This window comes from Pempheris klunzingeri, chromosome 18 (assembly GCF_042242105.1).
Source record: "Pempheris klunzingeri isolate RE-2024b chromosome 18, fPemKlu1.hap1, whole genome shotgun sequence".
In the NCBI taxonomy this organism is placed as follows: Eukaryota; Metazoa; Chordata; class Actinopteri; order Acropomatiformes; family Pempheridae; genus Pempheris; species Pempheris klunzingeri.
Genome location: NC_092029.1, coordinates 5,366,955 through 5,388,745, shown reverse-complemented (window position 1 = coordinate 5,388,745; position 21,791 = coordinate 5,366,955). Strand labels below are relative to the sequence as shown.

Genomic DNA, 21,791 nt, shown 5'->3' with positions numbered 1-21,791 from the left:
AAGCATGTGTGCTTCATTACTGGCTTTATTAAAAATGTATTGCTATAATAACCTGCACATTTCAATCTTTTACAGTAGCTTCAATGAAAAATGCATGTAAATGATTAAGTGAGACTTTATTTCCTTGATCTTTTTTGCTTTAAAATGTAGTCTGAGGTTATTCCAAAAGTCCGGAGTACAGACCGGCAGTAAAGGCTCACTGGCTCTGGATATGGTGACTGATTCGCATCATTTAGCACATGATGCCTCTGTGATGCATCTGTGGGGCACTGCAGGTGGTAGATTTGAAGCATCAGCAGCAGCTGCACCTGCAGGTCACCATGTTACTATATCACACTCGTTTTGGAGTGATCATAATGTGCATAGGACTGTTGGTTAATACGGTAATACAGTGAATATTTAATATATTCTCCCTGTGTGTGTATCACAGAATAAATCACCTGTCTTGTTTTCTCAACACATGAAATGCTTCCATCTTCCTTGGGATGTAAAAAACAAATATGCTGTATGATTGACAGGCCCACACTTCCACAAAAAATGAAATAAATAAGAAAATATAAGAATATGCCATATTTCAACCTGAATGATGAATATAGTGTATTTTTTCCTTGGAAAAAAAATATCCTTAAGTTCTTATTTCTTGAAAGGCGTGTCACTGTGATGCCAAAAAAATGTGTGACTAAGCTTAGAATAGATGTGTCAATATGCGCTGACACACTGCCTGAAATTCTTAGTGCATGCTGATCCTCTGAAAACAGTAGGTGCACATCAAAACCTGCACCTCAGATCCTTCCTGTGGATTCCGTCTCATGTCTGTAAAGAAGATTGCTCGTTTTAAAGAGATTTCACCAACAGCCAGTGTCAGCCATAGATTGTTAAATCACATATCGTGCTTTTTAAGTATCAACTAAAAATGTAAGGCGATAAAACATTGTAGTCTTGACATCCAAGTGAACATGCTGCCCTGTTCAAGCTTTCTGCTCTCACTGAGTACGGTTATCTTTTTTTATTTCTCTACAGCTTATGATACATAGCTGCTCAAATACATACCTAAGCCTAACTGTTGGGATTGTGTGTGTGTGTGTGTGTGTGTGTGTGTGTGTGTGTGTGTGTGTGTGTTCGACTTGTTTTGCAGTTTTGCAGCCTAGGGAAGCATGCTAAATTAATCCGATTTCATTTGAAGCCGAAACGTGCTTGTATTGTGCTGGGTGTAGAAGATGCCTGGGACTGCATTTTTTTTTTTTTTGATTTCTCAGTCCCAACAACGAAAAAACAGGCCCCTCCATTCACTCCTCATCTCATCTTTGTTCCATTTGTCTTATAACACTTATCTGCTTCCCACTGTTGAATAATCGTTGAATTGAGCAGAATAATGAGTTTGGTATCTTCCGCATTATCAAGCGTGTCACATGTTTTTCAAGCTGAGTTCTGTGGTTCGGCTGTGGGCACAATACTGCGCTGTGACTTAGAAAAGGGTTTTTTTTTTCCCCGCCCTGGATGGATTCATCCTAATTTCACTATCCTCTTATTCCTTCCCTCTCCATTTGCTGAGATGATGGTTTTTCAGAGAGAAGGTCCTGAGTGATTGGAGGTCATGTAGATTGAATTTTAATTCTGGTGGATAGCAGCTGTGGTAATTTCCCTGAACACATCAAGAAGAAGAAACTCTCCTCTCCTCTCCTCTCCTCTCCTCTCCTCTCCTCTCCTCTCCTCTCCTCTCCTCTCCTCTCCTCTCCTACTAAGGAGGAAATATGACTTGCCTCCCATTAAAAATGGTGTTTCCTGCCTCGGGCTCCAGAAGACAGACTCATGGCGAGCTGACAGTTGTCCTCCTGTGCTGGAACAGTATGCCAGTAGTGCCTGACACAACTCAGCTCCACAGATTCATACAGCGCATGAAAACGAAAGGAACAAGAGAGGGCTGATGTAGTACTTGATAGATGGAGAGGGAGAGGCAGAGAGAAGTACAAACTGTTGACTGAATGTTTAAAATGCCAGAGAGGCAGCGGCAGAGAGACAGAGATTTGTTTGACAATGTTTACCCGGGAGAAGAACAGATCCTCCTGCACTTTAAAACGATCTGTTCGTTTCCGTTTTTTCGCTGCTTAGAACATTATGCTGTTGCTCCCTAATCCCCATTTGTAATTAAATGTGTGCTTAGGAGCTATGCTGGGTTATGTAAACCCTGACTCTCATTGTGGCACACTGTGCAGAATAGAGAGGATGGGAATGTGCTGCACCCATCTCCCCCTGCTTTTTGTGTTTTGTGTCTCACATCATTCTCTTTTTCTTCTGTCTTTGTCTCCAACACACGCCAACTCTCGCTCGTCCTTCTCAGTGGTTTCCCGCACACTCTCTCTCTCTCTCTCTCTCTCTCTCTCTCTCTCTCTCTCTCTCTCTCTCTCTCTTTCTCTCTCACTCACACTCACACACACGCAGAGCAATAGCGAGATAGAGATAGAGAGAACACTTAGAGGAAATCAAGCCTTCAGTGTTCGGCCATCTGAGAAATTGACAAGTCTCCAAACCTCTCTCAGCAGTTGGGGAGAAGGTTCCCAGAGAGACTAACTGATTTTTTGGATAAAAACACTGAGAAGCTACTGAATACTCCTTTGCTGGAGATAGCACCGTACCCTGTCTGGGGTTTGCAGTAGTATCTGTGATTGCACGTTATATAAAATAACATGAATTTGCATTTTCTAGTAGTATTTTCATGCATTGAGAGACACTCTGGCAACCTGACATGCTTATTTTGCAACATGATATTGATACTTAAAAGGAGTAAGTCTGCCATGTTTAATGTTACTGAGGTTTATTTTCACAGTTACTTTATTTCCTTTTCCAGTAGGTTCGCTTTAAGCCACTAATTATTCAGCTCCTCTCCTTTTAGTCTCATATTTCGCCTGCTTCTTTTGTTGGTTTCTCATTTTTGTTTGTTTCATTTTGGTGTTTTGGTGCATCTCCTTCTCTTTCTCTCTCCCATCCCTCTCATCTCCACCCTGTTCGTCTCTCAACAAGTCACATTAAAAGCTGGTGTCAAGAGCAGCTGGCTGTCTGTGGCTTTGCTGCCCCCTGATGGTGCTGTGGGTCACTGGATGGGCGCACCTGCAGGTGTGCACGCTGCATATTTCTTTCTCTATCAGTTTGAGTTTCAGCATTTTGAGCCTTGCATACTCAGTGGTTTAAACGCTAAACATGAGGTACAGCTCAGCATAGCAGATGTGGAGGAGTTCTACAGGCATACAAGGCTGTTTTGTTTGTTGAACATATTGTTAGAGTTGCTGGAAATGAGACAGATCAAAGTTTTCCTCGTAAAAGGATTTCGAAAATCTGGAAAAGAAACCCCACAGGAGAACAGTCAGTTCTTCCCACACACTGTCTCCCAATCTACATATACTTAAAATCCTACAAGGTACAAGAACACTCTCAGTTGTACAGACACAGACGCTGCTTATTTTCTGGCCCCACACACCGACTCACTCCCCCACAGTCTGTTTGACTGATTATCTCCTTAATCTGTTGCATTTGTAAAATTATCCTGTCATTTTTCCTAATTCCCAACACATGCAAACATGCAGCACCCTGATGGTCTGCGGGTTGATGGGACAACCATAAACCAAAGGGTCATCCAACGGGTAAATTTAGTCATTTCCCTTCTCTCTCCCCTCATTTCCTGTTATTCCTCTACTATTGCTGTCTTTTGAAGGCAAAAATCAAAACACAATCAAACTAAGCAATTGCTGCAGTGATAATTCAGCAACTCCCATATTCTGTGAGGTAAAACTACTGTTTGGTGGCTTTGAAGCAAGCGACGAGAAAACGAGAGCCGTAGCACCGGTTCTGCTGCCCCGGGGCAACAGACTCCTGCCTGCTCCTCCAAACTGGAGGCATTCTGACCACAATCTATTGTGAGTAATACAGTAACTATGGATAGGCCCCTCATACAACCCCACAACACTACTAAAAAATCCGAACTATCCCTTTAAATACATTTACTGATGTATCTTTATCCACGCTCGCCTGATGCAACAGTAATTCATTGTACGGTCAAGTGAGGAAAATACAGCAAGGGTAAAACCATAAATCAAACTTACTTTATCAACAAATTCTCCTTCTCTCTCACACACACACACACACACACACACACCCAGTGGAGACACACAGCAGCCCGTACTGTAGAAGATACTGTCCCACAGCCAGATTACAGATTGGAATCGTAAAAGTTGGGAGAAATGACCACTCCAATCTGTGCTGAACAACTTTCTTTTAACAGGATATGTCTGTGTCTTAACTGGACACTAACATTTTTCACAGTGTACGTGCCACCCAAAGTGCCCTTTTGTTTGGCCCAAGTGAACTTTTGGATGACTCAAGTGCCACCTGAGGGAAATAAAATACCCTTAACCTTACCGTAACCCTGACTCTTATTCTAACCCTGTGTACCCTTTTAGTTTCCACCTCATAGAGAGTCTATGCACTGATTAAGGTCAATGTGCAGCTATTTAGCTTTTCCAAATTGCGTATATCTACTGTATATATACATATATGATTGTTTTTGCACAGAGTGACCAATGTGTGTCTATGTGTTTAACTACTTACAAAGCAGGAGTTTTACCCCCATAAATCATCACAAGCTGTCATTAATCATAACCTCAGCATCCTCCAGGTGAAACAAAGCCGCTTGGCTTTGAATAATCCATCTTAGAGAGACTGGTTAGGAATGTGTATGACTCTTAACAGCAGTGGGGTTAAGCCAACAACACTGTGGGAATCGGTTGCTTTATTGTTCCAGGCCCAGAATACAGTGAGAATAAATAGTACAGTATGATGTCCATTTCAAAATCATACCTGGAATTTAATGTGCAGAGGCTTGTTTCAGAAACTGATTATATCTGTCACATGTTGATAAAGCTCTACGGATTTACCTCATCCTTGTGTAAAGCCTATTCAATATGTTTGATGCACAAAACCGCTTACTGTTTCATATTGACGCTACATCACCCCTTGTGATTTTTGATATCCTGATAAATTCATCTGGGCCTGCTTAGGTTGAGCACGGCAGAATATTTGATAATCCCTGAGTGCTCTGACCTCTCTCTGAGTTTTACGGTCTGAAGGGGATGTCATTCTTCAAAGTGCTTAGTATGTACTATTTCCTCAATCTGGGCTGAGACGGAGCACTGTGTTTTACATTTTAGGGTAAAATGTCTTCATAAGGAGAAAAATACGGCAAAAAAGGGAGATTATGAAAATATGAAACAACTTATCTGATTTATAGTGAACTCAGCCTATCAGTATTTTAACACTGATACTGATACAGGTATGTGTAAAAGATGCTTTGTCTACTGGAGGTGTAAATATGCAGCTGTTTGCTGGCACATCAGCAATAACAACTCTACAAGGGCAGTTTTTGCAGCAGTAGGTTAAGTAATCATTGACTCAGGAGTCCTCAGTGAAATTTTAAGGTCATTTTGTGCTTTTGGTGCATGCAAATATTGGCTAGCACGCTGTCGGTCATACTTAAATAGTACATTTAAAACAGGAATGAGGGGAATTGAAGTCCCTCTGCTTCAGATGAATTGTACCACTTACTGTAACAGCAGACTAGGAGCTGCACAATGTTATCGAGCTTAAACCATTGTAATGAATGAATGAAGCTGTGTGGAAGTGTGGCTACTAATATTTCCCATTTAATGTATACACACATTTCTATTCCCTTTAATTTGAAATGTATTGCTTAGTGTCTTATTTAAGTGGTTTCCTTTCACAAGGGGTTTGGATTATTCGACTGGAGTATGCCTTTAAAAATACAGTGTAGTCTGTTGGGATATTTTTGGTCGTTCTGATGTTCCTGTGTTGTAGCAGCACTTAATTTGTGTGTGTGTGTGTGTGTGTGCATGCGTATGCCTGCCTGTGCGTCTCCAGAGTGAATCACGTGGTGAGGATTACTGTGGATAACGTCCACCGCCAAGAGCCTCTTCTGTCGAGTGCAGGCATTTCCTACTGCCTCAGTGTGTATACACAAACACTGTGCATGCGCACACACACACACACACACACACACACACACACACACACACACACACACACACACACACACACACACACACACACATAAACAAACTATATAAATATGTACAAAAAGGAGACTAAGACACACTTAGTGCCTGTAACATTCTTTATCGATGTCCTTATCCTTGGATATGATTTTTGAACTTTAAAGATTGTTGACAGCAGACGCTGTGTGTATTTGTGTGAATATGTGTGTGTTGGGGGGGGGTTGCAGGCATTCATGTGAAACACTACAATGACAGTCACGGCTCTTGTTGGTTTGTTTATCAAATAAAAAACTTGTCACTCTCTTAATGTGAAAAAAACATCAGATAATCCTACACATTTACAGCCAACGCAAGTAAATAATGGGAACACTGACAGAGGAAGAACGGAGAGAAAGAAAACAGATTACAGAGTTTGAACAAGTGTGTGTCTGTGTGTGTGTTTGTGTGTGCGCTGAAGAGATTTGACTTGCGTACTGCCTCCTCTATACCCTGAATATTTCTGAAGCCTCTCACTTAATAGCTTTCCTCCTCCTCCATCTTCTGCTTCAATTGGACTGCTAATTATGCAAAGTGCTGGGCTTGCTGGAAAACACACACACACGCACACACACACACACACAAATACACACACATGCACACACAAAGTGACAAGTAGCAGCTTAATTACCATCTGAAATGACATCCTCATTGCGGCTGATATCTCTTCTACGAAATAAGTTGCAGATTGGCACGCACTGTACAGTGGGTGCATGGATATCGTGTTGTGCATGTACACAGTACAAGTCTAAACACACACACACACACACACACACACACACTGCGGCTGCATGGTGTGCAATCACCTGCTGTATCTCACTGAGGGCAATTATTAGCTTTACATCGAGTGTGAATGGCTATAATCACAGCAGCAGTCTTCACTTATGCAGAGCCTGATTTGAAGTGATGTTTGGTTCGGCTGTCTGCTTTCACTCCTTTACAGCTCTGCTCCGGGAGCCAAGATTAAGCTTTACATGATTCCACAACTCGCTGTGCGTAATCATGGTACCTGACTTAGACAAATAAACAGCTGAGACTTGAGAAATGTCTGTCATGCAACCTGGATCTTAGTTTTGTAGTTCAGGCCATGATTAAACTGTACTCACTGTAGTAATTGGTGCTGGATGTGGGAATGCTGAAAGTCTGATGATGATGATGGTGATGATGATGATGATAGGGCGAGAAACACAAGTGGTCAGACAGTCACACTGGTTTTAAACAAACCTCCAGGCAGTGGTGGATGTGATGGAAATCGGATAGCTCTGACTGTGAAGAAAAGCTAGGTGGAGACCTTGATATGTTGAGCAGAAATGTTTATTAATGCTCAGCCAAGGAGAACAGAGAGGGCACCAACACAGTGTGAACACACCTCAGTTCTGAAGGTGGATTTCCGAGATCAGTCCTTTAACCCCTGCTGGGCATCCCGACATTCCTGCATGCACATACATTTTACACATACCAAGACTATAGGAGAATAGTCTGTTGGTTCCCTGGTTCCTAAACAAGGAACTCTTAACATCTGTGTTACCCCAGATTGCACTGTATGGAATCTCCAGGTCATCATCAGCACGTTTCTCTTACAGGAGACAGTCTATCCTTCAATGTCTGGAGCACAGCACAGTACGATCCAATATTTCACCAGAAATCAAAGAGTAGAGGAAAAGTCCGAAAACTGAAAACTGATCAGAACTTTGTTTTTTCTTCTTTCCTCTTCCATTAAACATCTCACAACCCCTCAGATTTATATGGTGACTCTTTAGAGGGGCCCATCTCCTAGTTTGGGAACCACTGCACATTGTAAAGTAGTTAAAACAAGCTCCACTCTCAGCAGCTACGTAAGTAAGACATTAAGATGGTGCTGACAAACTGCTGCTTCGACATGAATGATCTGTTCTCAACATCGTCGAGTGCGTCTGAGAGTAGATGAAGAGACAGAAGGATTTGAGGCAGCCTACATCCACAGAAGATCTGTGGTTGGTTCTCCAAGATGTTTGGAACAACCTACCTGCCGAGTTCCTTCAAAAACTGTGTACCTGGAAGAATTGATGCTGTTTTGAAGGCAAAGGGTGGTCAGTTTAGTTACATAAACTGTCCATTGTAATTGCGAGTTTGAATTTTAAGATATTTTCTTCTTAAACCTTCCCTGAGTGGTGCTAAATGAAGCAGGTCAGCATCCTCAAAATATACTCAGAGAGACATGCAGTGGGAATAAGATACACTGAACTGCAGTCAAGCAAAGACTTCCCTCTCCTCTCAGACAATAGAAAGCAATTTGATTTCAGCACAGTCATTCCCAGCTGAGATTGATCAGTGACATTCAGACATGACAGGGACTACTTTATCCCAGCAGCAAAACAGACCTCTAAAAAGTGCTGCTGTTATGTTGCTGCTTTCTTAAAAAGCTACAGCACAAGGCGGACTGTGGATCAGTCAAGCATACTGGCACCTAGTAAGACGTGTTGGGGGTACGTTTTAACTGAACCATACACTGGATCGCCATGACATTTTTTGGCGGCCATTGGATGGATTCCATGATATCGACAATGACTCAGCCGCCAAGCTGTGTCTATTTCTGCCACCTGTTGGCTTCCAATGGTTCCCAGTCCCAGCCCGACTCAGCTGGGACAAATTAGTAGACATTTTATCACAATACAGTTCTATTGTAGACCCTGCAAGCTTTTTTGTTATTTTAGAAGTGACATTTTAAAGACTATTTCAATCCCAAGGTCAAATTCTTATACTGTAGCTGCAAACATCTAAACCGGTTTTCAGTAATGGTCTTATCCTAGGCGCCGTGCCAAGTCTTGTTAAGCTCCAGAGTGGACATCACAGTTTGTTTTATGGGGTATTTTTCATGTCCTTCCTTGTCTCTTTGTATTTTTTGGAGCTGCAGATTGACTCTCACCATGGTTTTCCTCTGGTGTGAGTTTGGGACCTGACCTGGCTCACAAATCAATACATGCCTCTGTCAGTTAGGTGATCTGTCTGTGGATGGGCTGGTGCTCATGAATGTGTGGATTTTTTTTTTTTTTTATGTGTGTGTGCGCGTGAGAGTGAGGGAGACACAAAGGGGAAGAGAGCCTGTGCAATTTAAAATTGAGTAAAACAATGGGAAGCAAAGGTTTCATTATCCTCCAGGCTACTGTACCCACACTGTCGACAGCTTGTTCATAGAATGGATTCTACAACAGCCCTAAAAGCAACACTGACGAATGTGGGATTTTTACAGCAGAGCACTGCTTGGCAAATGGTTTGCGGGTTTCACACCGCTTATTTATGAATTTTGCAACATATCACATGAATCTTGATATTTAATTGAAGAAAAATCCAATATTTGTTATAATGCAGTACTGTTTGCATGGTTATGCATCTTTGTACACAGCTGAACTTGAAAGTGACACTTTATTGAGGGGACCGTGTGTAAGAGGGGGAACTAATATCTGCGGCACATGGTACATAACATGCAACATTGCATCATTTCCAAGTACAACCCCTCTTACAATGTTCATGTGATGTTCGAGAACCTCTCACCCACAGCCTCAGCATTTCCCTAGACGCAGCCAAATGGTGGTGCATTTCTAAGGCCACGGGGCTATTTTTCCTTTTAAAAAGCTGAGGTGTCAAAACAGGTATGTCACGGTTGGATACCCTTTTTAATCTGTCTCCCTCTCCCCAAGAGGCTTCCAGTCTGCTGACAGTCTTCCTCCTTCTTCGCCACACTTGCTCTGCCTTCCTCCTCCTTTTCGAACTCATAAGAAGGGAGCAGATTAGTCCGACCCAGCCGCTTTCAGACCGCCATGATCTATTTGTTCTTATTGTTCCTATTTAGCTACAAGACAAGGGTTGTGTTGTGTTGTATTGTTGTGTTGTTGTGTGTGACCATGTGTGAGGACAATGTGTGTCAGGAAGTATGGTTGTACATACTCGTTTACAAGAAAAAAAAATTTCACAATTAAAGTAAGGACACGCAACAACATCTATAGAGGGGAGTTTCCAGGGAGAGGAGGAAGTAGCATGGTGATTTTAATTTTCTGCACACTGAGCAGCATGTGTGCGCCACAGCCTGTGCTACCAGACATCCGCCTGTCACTCGATGGATGATGAATACAGCTGCAACCGGGCATGTGGGACATGTATGTGTTTGTTCCCCATTCATAAAATATAAGAAGCATGCAAGCATGTGTGCATTTTCCGACTTTAAATTGGCTCCGCTGTACTTAGTGAGCGTGTGTGTACTTGCTTTCATGGTACACACTCTCTTTTATCCTCTCTGAAGATTCTGTAGCATAAACAAAGCTGTCAGAAGGGGGTGAAGCAGATGTAATATATTGCCATACTTTGTCCTGTTATGATGATATCTCTGTTTTTTCTTTTATCATTATTACTATGCACAAACACAAAGAGACACAGCATTTCTTTCCCCACATTCATTATGTCGGCACCACGTACTTGAAAGGTTAGTACATGGCAAATAAAACTGAACTCAAAATTTCTCATGTCTTCTCTTCCTCACAGAGGCATCGATCCTGTCGTACGACGGCAGCATGTACATGAAAGTCGTGATTCCAAACGTCATGCACACAGAGGCCGAGGACGTCTCCCTCCGCTTCATGTCCCAGCGGGCGTTCGGCCTCCTCATGGCCGCCACCTCCCGCGAGTCGGCGGATACACTGAGGCTTGAGCTGGACAGCGGGAGAGTCAAATTGACGGTCAACCTAGGTATCGTATAAACCGTCCCTGCTGGCTCACCTCCCCTTTAGTTCAAGAGGAGGCCATACTGTTTTTGTGTTTTCTTTTTTTTTTGTATTTTTTCTTTATGGTCCAGACTTGATATCAGACCTAACACATACTAAACCAGTTTTGTAGTTTGTCTTTGTAGTTGCATGTATTGTTTTTGACTTGCTTGGACTGTAACTTTTTCTGCCTTGATGCTTAGATGTCTTTGTAGATTTTTCTATCCATCAGTCTAACACTTAACAAAGTTATCCATGCTCCGCAGCACATCTTTTGAACGGATCATAGATCATTTTAGTCATGCTCATTATTGTATACAAATAGATTTTTCCAAACGCATTTCACTTTTTGAATTACTTTAATAGATGGCACTGTCCTCAGACATGCATCAACTCAGATAGCAACATTTTAGATTATATTCTGCCATCTATTCACAACTGCAGGTGAGCGTTTGTGTTTAGTGCTGCACTGATAGAATGCATTCTTATCATGCTGATCTGTTTCTGTGGTCTTTTTTAGTTTTCTTTCTTCATGATAGCAGGTTCATTTTTCTCTCTGTCCATTAGTAACCCTTGGTCTAGCTGGCATCTCCCATGCCTTGTTCAAAGATGGCACTCACCCCTTCAAAGGCCCCCGAGCCTGCGGCCCGTCTGGCAAACAGCCCGATGCCACAGCACCCAGCGCGCCTGCAGATGGTGGCACGAGTACTTCGTTTAAGTAGAGTGCAGGCCTTTATACTCGTGAGCCTAGAATAGACACTCTTGACATAAAGCATATGGGTACATACAAAATAAATAAATGTAACTCATTTATTATAGAATGCAATGTACTCTGTTACCACAGCTGCTAAAAACATGGAACATCTGTAGTCCATATTTCATGTTTTTAATGTGCAATGTGGCCCTTTTCAAAGCATTCAAAAAAGAGAGAAGTTTGTCCGAAAAAATCTAAATGAATTTCAAACAAAACCCCTTTAATGCTCAGAACTACTAACAGTAAGCTGCACAGGACCCTCTGGGGGGGTCTATAGGCCTCTGTATGGTGTTGGTGCTGCGTGGCTCGAGGCTGTTTGTTCCCACTTTTCTGTTGCGGTTGACGGCACATGACCAGCCTGGTCACATGGATTTCAACCTGCATCTGCCAAACACAGGTTCAATACTCTCCCTTACATGGAGATTCTAGTAAAAGGCATGTGATGCCTCAGTTCTATTTACATTTGATATGAAATTGATTGATTTTACAGTAGTAAAAAATATTTCGGTTCTAGTTGCAGGGTTGCAAAATCGATGTGGCCATTGAATTGCAAGCGACCATTTTGAAATTCATCAATTCAACAAGTAGCCAAACATGAATTCTCTTTGTAAAATATGATGTTATTAGCACAAGTGTAATGGTGTGAAAACACAGTTTAATCAGTACAGTAATATTGACCAGTGTCGGTACAATATTATTGGCTACAAACTTAAAGGAAACTAAAAGCATTGGATCGGGATTAAATTGGATTTCCAGCATCAATATATTAATATTGACCATCAGTAGCCAACCAGGCTAAAATGGCCGCTGGGGTCATGTGACCGTCCCCGGAAGGTGGCTTTTCTTGCTCTTGGATGTCTGCAGCTGTAACCTTGAAGGATGCGATTTCATCTGTCACTTATTCTCCCCTCCCCATCTAGACTGTGTCAGGATAAACTGTAACACCAGTAAGTCAACATTCTTCTTCTGCAGCCTTCTTCCTTCAGTCAATGTTTGATTCTAGCCTGTGTGCTAAATGTAAGGGCAGAGATGTGTGGACAAGAGGATTTCTCAGATAAGAGGGGAAAAAGTAACAGCCACTGATCAAAGTTATGCAAATCAGACTTAATTTACTTCATATTTTAAACAGCCCATTTTTCAGATTAAGTACGGCAGCTAGTTCCTAATCCTCGCCTGTTTGCCTATGGCCACTCTGTGCACATCTGCACTTCCAGACTCGATGTTGTTTTTCCAGTTACACTGTAATCTACTGTGCGCCGTGCTCTGTTTTCTTGCCTTCCTTACTTTAACACACACTAGTGTTTAGACCTATAATGTGATATATAGATGGTAGATGATAGACATGCTCTTACTCATGAAAGCGACTCGAAGTTTTCAATATTTTCAAAAGTGCTCACAGCCCTGCAGAGAGAGAGAGAGACAGAGAGAGAGAGAGAGGTGAAATAACAGTGAAAAAGTGGTTGAGTTATGTGTGTGAGGGAGTTTATCTTTTATTGACGAAACAGATTACAGACCTCTGTTCATATTGATTAGTTTGACTCCTGTCATCAAGTAATAATCAGCAACTTCCAACTCTGAAAGAGATGATTTTTATTAATGTCGGTTTTAATAGGTTCGGTTTTGCATAGTGTCACTGTGAATGAAGATCTCTCAAGTCATTTGCATTCCATTTGTCAGTAAATGTTACAGGTTATCAAGTTAAGTTGAGTTTGCTCTTTAATTAATCAGCTTAGACTCCCTAAACAAATATTGAAACTAGATATTATCTTCTTCATGTAAGGGAACATGCACGCTAGTGTTTTTCTACAGGCCTGGGTCAACAACAGACATTTAGTCACCAAATTAAAATTCTAGATCTAGTCTACGAATCACTTTCACTGACCAAAGAGCACCGCTCATTTGGATCTCAAGCCTGTGCTCGATATTATTCAGCAGAGGTGGATTCTGAGCGAGCAGCTTCGGCCTTTAGAAAAACTCAGTGGGGCTGTGCTGCCCTCTAGTGGTTGGTTACAGGAATATTTTCCACAATCTCTACAGGAACTTTGCAATGAAAGCCTCAATGAAACTACAGTACAGCTTGTGACAAATCTATGTTCTGTAATTGAACTAAAGTCCTGTTGATACATGAACTCTTTGGGTTGGGTCCTTGTATGAGTAACGGCAAATGTTAGTGTTAATTTTGCTATTAATTGTGATTTGTATTGTTTTCCTCTTTTGTCAAATCAAAACCCATTTTCTGCCTGGAAAGCAGGGCTACTATTTCCAAATGATAAAGATTTGAATCTGAGAAAATGTTATTAACACATAAAGTCATAAAAGAAAAACTACTACTGGTTAATTCTTCCAGTCTGTTGCATTTGCTGAGAAAACAAAGATTTGGTTTGTGCCTGTGCTTCCCCCGTCCCTCGACTAACTAACCCTCCTCTTCAGGCAAGGGACCTGAGGTTCTTTATGCTGGACAAAAGCTCAACGACAATGAGTGGCACTCAGTACGAGTGGTCCGTCGCGGTAAAAACTTCAAACTCACTGTGGATGACGACATGGCTGAAGGTATTACTCACGTGAAGCTTGCTATTTTGCAAAATCAATCAATGCATGCATCATCGGGGGGGAGAGAAGGGGGGATTCTGTTCACTGGTGCTTTTCAGCCAAGTTAGACATCATGAGGGAGATTCAAATACTGATGTATTTTTCCGAGGAAAGGATTAGTCAGCGGTTCTCTACTTGTCAGCTTTTTACTTGGACGTGACTGTCAGGGGTTATTACATCTGCATGGCACAAAGTGAAGTGTGACTGTTGCATGGTGAAGGTCTGGTTGCAGTGTCCTTCCTCCTCATCCGCCCCTTCATCCCTCGGCTTCTTCTTCTCTCTCTTCCCTCCTCCACCTCAGGTCAAATGGCGGGCGACCACACCCGTCTGGAGTTCAACAACGTGGAGACGGGCATCTTGACCGAGAGGCGCTTTGTCTCCTCGGCTCCCTCCTCCTTTATTGGGCATCTTCAGGTACAATGCAATACTTTCAGATGCATCATTTCAACAAATGCCAATCACTGATGAACTCGTGTCCTTAAGAGTAGGATTTTTAGTCATCATTATTCATAGTCTCAGCCAAAGACCAGGTCATCTATGAGGTCACTTTTGTGGCTTTATTACCAACCAGAAAAGGTTTGAAAGCAAAACTTCCCTCACTGCAATAAAAAATAGATTTGAGGGCAAAACTGTTGAGACTGAAAAAATGTTTTAGTGCAAGTAAAATAAATCTGTGATTAAAAATGAATTAGTGCAGATCCTAAAGTTGTGCTGCTTGTTTAGCTGAACGTCATGGGCGGTACCTGCACTGAAAGATGTAAGACACATCTCTATTGGCCGGCTGATCTGAGTGACAGGTCGGCGCTCCGTCTTCTCCGTAGACTTCAAAGCTCCCTCCCTTGTTTACTTACAGCGGATGCTGCTGAGCTGTCACTCACATCGACTGGCCGGCGTAGGTCCCGCCTCTGAGCTTCAGCTCTGCAACACAACTTTTGGAATCACATTAATACATAATTAATCAGAAATGTGTTTTACTTGCAATAAAAATGTTTTGATTGCAGTGTCAACAGCTGTGCTCTCAAATCTACTTTTTTGATTGTAGTGTGTAATTTGGCAACTTTGCGCACCATGTTACCATGGCAATCAGGGGTCAGCGAAGTTGAAATGTGCTTCATAGTGTGTTCGTAACAACAGCGTCTCTCCCCACCCACTCTTCCCACAGAGCCTTAAGTTCAATGGTATGCAGTACATCGACATGTGCAAGAACGGGGACATCGACTTCTGCGAGCTGAACGCCCGCTTTGGGATGCGCTTCATCATTGCCGACCCTGTGACCTTCAAGACCAAGGGGAGCTACCTGGGCTTGGCCACGCTGCAGGCTTATACCACAATGCACCTCTTCTTTCAGTTCAAAACCACCTCGCCTGACGGTTTCATCATCTTCAACAGCGGAGACGGGAACGACTTCATTGCCGTAGAGCTGGTCAAAGGGTGAGTGCGACTGTGATGGTGCTAACGTGTTGTTGGTCGGTATCCAGAGACGGTTATTACATTTAAGATAGCAGCACTGATAAGGGGATAGTTGGTTTCTGAAGGCATTATGAATTTAATTGTGTCAACCGTCTCTGTTGCGCCTTTTGTAAGCTTGTAAGAGCAGATAGTTTCCTTTATCAGTTTAACTCCCTTTGGTGTCAGAGGAACGTGATGTGGTTGTGAGAGTTTTTCCATTAAGGTTAATCAGTCTGGGAAGATAAAAAGAGACGACTACACACACGTAAATATACACCAACAAACTGTGATGTGTTCATTTGCTTCCTCTCTGCCAGGTTCATCCACTACGTGTTCGACCTGGGGAATGGGCCGAGTCTGCTAAAGGGGAACAGCGACAACCCACTGAACGATAACCAGTGGCACAATGTGGTCATCACGCGAGACGCCTCCAACACACACACGCTCAAGGTGGACTCAAAGTCAGTCACCCAGAATGTCAACGGCGCCAAGAACCTCGACCTCAAAGGTACCACAGCTTTGCTTTCAGAGAAATTACACTTATAGTTCATCTCTGTGACGAAGCGTCTCCACACCCCCATCCTCCACATCAGTCTTCTCAACCAACATTCAACAAGAAAGTGAATGAGCATGTTTCACTAAATGTTGAACTCTTCCTGCAAAAAGCAGAACTAGAAGTTGGGACATCACAGCTAAGACTTGAGAGTTATTTACATGTGACTTACAAAACAATGACTTTGCCCCACCTCCTTATACCAGTGGCTTTCTGAAACACAGTGCTGTGGTCTTAAGCGATTGTTAATTGTAGCAGCATGTCAAGAGATTCAAGATTCACTCTGTAAATACAGTGTGTAGCCTGAGAGAAACAGATCTCCATCAATAAATGTGTCAGTAATAGTAAAGACTTCCACCCCAATGAAACAAAACTGGAAAAAAAACTCATATTTCTTAATTAGTAATTTTGGTACAATTAAAATCACTTTCCCTCCCTCCCCCCCCTCCCATCAGGCGACCTGTTCATCGGAGGTCTGGGACCCAACATGTACCAGAACCTCCCTAAGCTGGTGGTTTCTCGGGAGGGCTTCCAGGGCTGCTTGGCCTCAGTTGACCTCAATGGCCGCCTGCCAGACCTCATCAACGACGCCCTTTTCCGCAGCGGGCAGATTGAGCGTGGCTGTGAAGGTACAGATGGCCTGTGGTGTAAAAGAATCATGACCTGCTGTGTGAGATTTATTAGTCTAATTAAAAGGCTCTTCAGTAGCCATAAAAGCCACTCGCTGGCATTTTTGATCCCAATTATTTTCTTTTTCTTGACCAGGTATTTGTCACATAATAAGAAAATACTTCAAATCTGTCTTTCAGTTTCTCTAATGATTGCTTGTTGACTTTTTATGTTGCAGCAATATGTTTTGAAATAACTTGAAGTACTAAAACTTTAAACAACATCTTAAGAAACATCCTGTTTATTCAGATTACAGAAGAAAAGGAAACTAAAACAAGCCAAAATGTTTAGCTGTTCTTTTATATTGTCATTTATTTTACAAGGTAAGATGCTTGTGGTAAACTCAAGTTGCTGCTTGCATTCAAACACACACCTGTCTGCCTTTTTTTCCTCTCCGGCCCCTTAAATTGCCATTCTAAGGCAAAACAGCTTTTTGCTATCACAGAATACAAATAAGCTGCTGAGGATGTGGTATTTGTTCAGTGATCTCTTTATTGTCTTAATTGTTGTAATTATAATGACCGATATAATGAGAGGAATATCTAATAGAATATCAGAATATTCTATTACTGTCCTGCTGAAACTATTTGGAACTATTTAATGCCTATTAAGTCATTATTTTTCCAATTTAAAAAATGTATTGTGTTCAAATACATGTTGTGGTGTGGGCCTCTGCATATGACCTCTAGAGGGCAGCATAAGATTGAGATAAGTTCTGAACAGTGGCCTTTATGAGCAGCACATTTGGCCTGACTTAACAAATCTGTTCTACAAAAAAGGCAAAAAGAAAACACACGCAATTCAGCATAAAGCCAGGAGCTCAACCCTCACTAACAAACCAACAACATTCCCCCATGTTGCACTCAGCCACAGTGACAAACTTGTACAACTTTTACGAACACTAACAATGCTGGTCCCTCACTAACCTTTACTCTTGTTTTCCGCTCTGCTCTGTTCTGTTTGTTATTTTCTTTCTGCGCTAACAAAGTTGGTTTCACCAAAGCCGACCTGCAAGGTAGAGGGTTAAACTCAGCCTCTCGGAGGCCTGCTCGTCTGAAAGTCTGCTGTGTGCAATGCATCGTGGGTGTCACCATGGCAATAATGTGTACTTGGTGCCGCAGAGGTGACTCTGTCTCTGAAAAGAACAATGAACACAAAGAGAAGAAGAGGGAGAGGGAGACTACGGGCTGACGAAACAAATGATGAACTAGCCAGAATTCTTTTAGTTTTTGATCATTTTGGTTCCTGTGTTTTCACACCACTGCTGGAGAGTGAATGGAGCCATATGCATCTTAAATTCTAGCACATTTAACTGCAGTTACATAAATGGCCATATAACATATTAATTCCCTGCTAACTGCCAGGCTGGTTGTATGGCACATTTAATGAAGCTGTGAAGAGAGTAACCACATCAAGTTAGATGAAGTTTTTATGTTCACTCCTTATAAATATATAGCAGTCGTGTTGCTAGTCTAAAAGCCCCGTCTAGAGGGAGGGGCAGACAGTTTGTTGGAGTCCTGTGTTCCTGTATGCCAGCTGTGACACATTACAGGCTGGCATAGGCGGCAGGAAGAGGCTTTCACTGCACATCTAAAAACCGTCAGTGTGCTGCTGATGTATCAAGCCTCTTTTTCTCTTTCTCAATTTTTATTTACTAAAAAAAAAAATCATGTTTTCTACTTTAACCAGATGCGAGTGGTTTTCAGAGAGCGAGCGACCTCCTGCTGCACCACTCAAACACAGCAAAATCCTCCATTGCTCATGCTAACCAGCGAGTACCGACACGTGCATACTAACATGAGAGTCACACCTGTACGACAGAGAAACACGTGTATGCACGCAGCATCCACAATGCCTGGTCGACTACCGCTACCATACATTACACAGTAAATGCACTTTCAGCTGGCAAACTTGCTCTGTTTCCACTTCAAATGTCTTTCTTCTCTTCACTTTGTCTTGCACAAGACAATTGCTCTTAAACACTGTTTACTTGCATTTGTCTGCCATTTATTTGGACTGTTTATTTAATTTTTCGTTATTTACCTTTGTTTGTTTCCTATGTGGTTATCAGAAGGGTTTCTGTCAAGGTTTCCCCCGTGTTAGTCTAGACTGCGAAGGGGAATTGTTTATCTCGTTATCTATGCTGTGCGCTTGTCCTTATCTGCATTCCCTCTCAGTATAAGTATTCAAAGGTAAGAGCTATGTGTGGTGTAGAGGAATAGCAAACACACATTCAGTTTGACTTTGAATACCCTCCTCAACTCCTGTCTGACTGAAGTGCATACGCGAGGATATGCACTACATGTTCTCAAGTTCTGTCTGTTTCTTTTCTCCTCTGCTCTTCATGATTCCTGTCTGTCTAGTGTTCACTGTGTATTCTCACAGTGAAAGAGATGCTTAGAGAGAAAATTGCCAGGTCCACTTTAATGCCATTTTTTTAAATGGGTATTGTTTAATGGAAGTTTTATCTGTGAGTCGTTTTATGTCTTGTCTTGCTTGTTCACAGAGGGAATGCAGCATTCTAAGTTTTACTCCGATAAAACTTTTTATAGATTACTTGTTGGAATGATAAGAATTGCATGCATGTCCACGTGCACACACTCTCAGATAGAAGGAAATTAAGGGATGTTCACAGTGTCATCACATCAGCCCAGTTGGGGTCCAAATCATCTGCTGTAGCACGCCTTAAGTGCAGATTACAACTAAACCAGCATCATGTACGGCAGTTTTTACGGTAATCAACTCAGAATAAATACTGACGTTCCGACTGCTTGAGAAGCGTGCTGTTGATCCTGTGAAAACCTGGCGGCTGTGCTTCGGCTTGCCACTGCGATTGCTGCTTTACCCAGCATGAAACAGGATTCCCCAGACTGTTTTTTAAGTGTGTTGTACTCCGGGTCAGGCTTCCTGTGGTGGCACTGTTTGCTCCTTTGTTCTTTCTTCTAGGCCCACATGCTGTATATATCTCTCTCTAGAGTGCATTTCTTCTGCATGAGACCTGTATTGTTAAGGCTCAGCAGTAGCTCTTATTGTTGCTTGACTGTGCTCCTGTGGTATCTCTTTCTTTCTCCCTCTCGCCTTTTTCCAGGCCCGAGTACGACCTGCCAGGAGGACTCGTGCGCCAACATGGGTGTGTGTATCCAGCAATGGGAAAACTTCACCTGTGACTGCTCTATGACGTCCTACACGGGGACCCACTGCAACGACCGTGAGTACTGCTGGGCTTAGGATTTACCTGTATTTGCCTTGCATGTGCATTAAAGGAGCACTGTGGGCATAGAATTTGAAATAAATGGCCATTTATCAGTCAGGGGGAGAGTCTTGCAAAAGTTGGATTATGGGAAGTATAGAAGCTTTAAGTTTTATTTTAAGCATATTATAGTTTAAGTAAAAAAAAAGCCAAAAGTGCACCAATTTTGTATCTTGCCATTTTAACTGTATTGGAGTGCAATGCTAAATTGAATGAGTGCTCCTTAAATGCATGTGCATTCAACACCAGGCACACACAATTGTACAAAACTGCCATGTTACACTTGTATCATTGTATTATTGTCACAAAAACGACAAACACACACTTACATACAGCGAATTCTGGATGCACCTATGGAGCCATGCCAGTGCCATATCCTTGAGTCAAGGACTCCAAGGCTGTTTCACTCTTGTGCTTATTAAGCCTTTGTCAGTCTTGCTGCGTGAAAGGAGCTGAAAGCTTCATGTGATCTTTTAAATGAAGCAACTGAGAGATGCCGGCAATTGTTGAGGGTGTTTTTTTTTGCTGCAATGCAGGCAATTTGTCGTAACAGGTTTGCTTGATGTCCCGAGCATTTATATTTTGGGCTTCGAAGTGAGCGGCTGTGACTGATGATGTGTAAAATATCCACTTCTGCCTCAATCGCCTTTTCAAAACGCCCTTCAAATGGCTATCATAGAAGTCGAAGTGTGCAAGTCGCAGTTATATTGTGTGTGTGTGTAGGGATCTCTTATCCCCATGACGACAGGGGACTTCCCCTCAGTAATCACGGTTGGCGGTCTTTCATTTAGCGGTTAATAGTGGGGGCATACTGCTGCTGGGCTAGACTAATGAGGTGGTGGAGGCTGTTAGGAGAGCTGCTCTCTGTGAGCGCTGGCATCCCCTAATCATCCAGACCTTTCTGATGTTAGACCCAGCCTCTGTGTATGATTTCATATCCCTTAAATCCCTTTTTCACTCCATCTTTCTTTTTTTCCCACTTTTCCTTGTCGCTCTCCTCTTTTTCTCCCTCTGCAAAAGATCATCTGACACAGTCGTTTCCACGCCGGGCGAGTAATCGACCTCCAATTCTCACTTGGTGATGGGAGCTGTGTGTTTATGTGTTAATTAGTGATGAGAAGTCCTCATTAATTCACCTCCCAGCGCTGCCTGGGATGACTTAGAGGGAGGTTTCATTGATTTCCTATCGGCGCAGACATATCTCTTCTTGAAACACAAGTGCCTGGATACTGACTTACTTTACCTCACATGACATTGCGCATTCAAGTTTTAGTTCTCCTGTTGCTGGTTTTGGAGATCGATGCTCACTGATATTGAGTGGACTGTCCAAGCGTATAATAGCATCTTTAACTGAGCTGTATTGCCCTAAATGGGAATTTTGTAGGTGATTATCTTTTTCTTTTGGTACACTTTCAAGCAATTTCTTTTCATTTCCTGTGCAAGAAAGTAGGAAAATAAATAATAAAGAGAAGTGGAAAAGGGTTAGGAGGTTAAGTCAGGCAAACAGGCAAGTCCACTTCACTGGAGTTTACATGTCAGAAAGGGCACACACAAGTCCACATGACACCGACCGCCCAAGATAAGGGGTCTAGTTTACTTTTCTTGGATCGACTCAATCTTGTGATGTTGACTCTGATGACAGCGTGTGCTTCTCTGAGGCTTCATGAGATCAGCAGTGCAGTCTCACACCACCAGGTGG

The 21,791-nt window shown here is 42.4% G+C and overlaps 1 protein-coding gene across 1 annotated transcript in view; it reads left to right on the top strand.

The window, feature by feature from the left end:
• The window catches only part of LOC139217463 (neurexin-3b), a 254,786-nt gene that overhangs the window by 86,756 nt on the left and 146,239 nt on the right, over positions 1-21,791 (top strand). Inside the window, exons 10-18 of the mRNA XM_070848766.1 lie at positions 10,611-10,814; positions 12,503-12,529; positions 14,013-14,132; positions 14,473-14,585; positions 15,334-15,602; positions 15,938-16,128; positions 16,629-16,802; positions 17,831-17,857; positions 19,931-20,050. Of these exons, the coding sequence (XP_070704867.1) occupies positions 10,611-10,814; positions 12,503-12,529; positions 14,013-14,132; positions 14,473-14,585; positions 15,334-15,602; positions 15,938-16,128; positions 16,629-16,802; positions 17,831-17,857; positions 19,931-20,050 (1,245 nt within the window). The remainder of the gene's footprint in view (positions 1-10,610; positions 10,815-12,502; positions 12,530-14,012; positions 14,133-14,472; positions 14,586-15,333; positions 15,603-15,937; positions 16,129-16,628; positions 16,803-17,830; positions 17,858-19,930; positions 20,051-21,791) is intronic.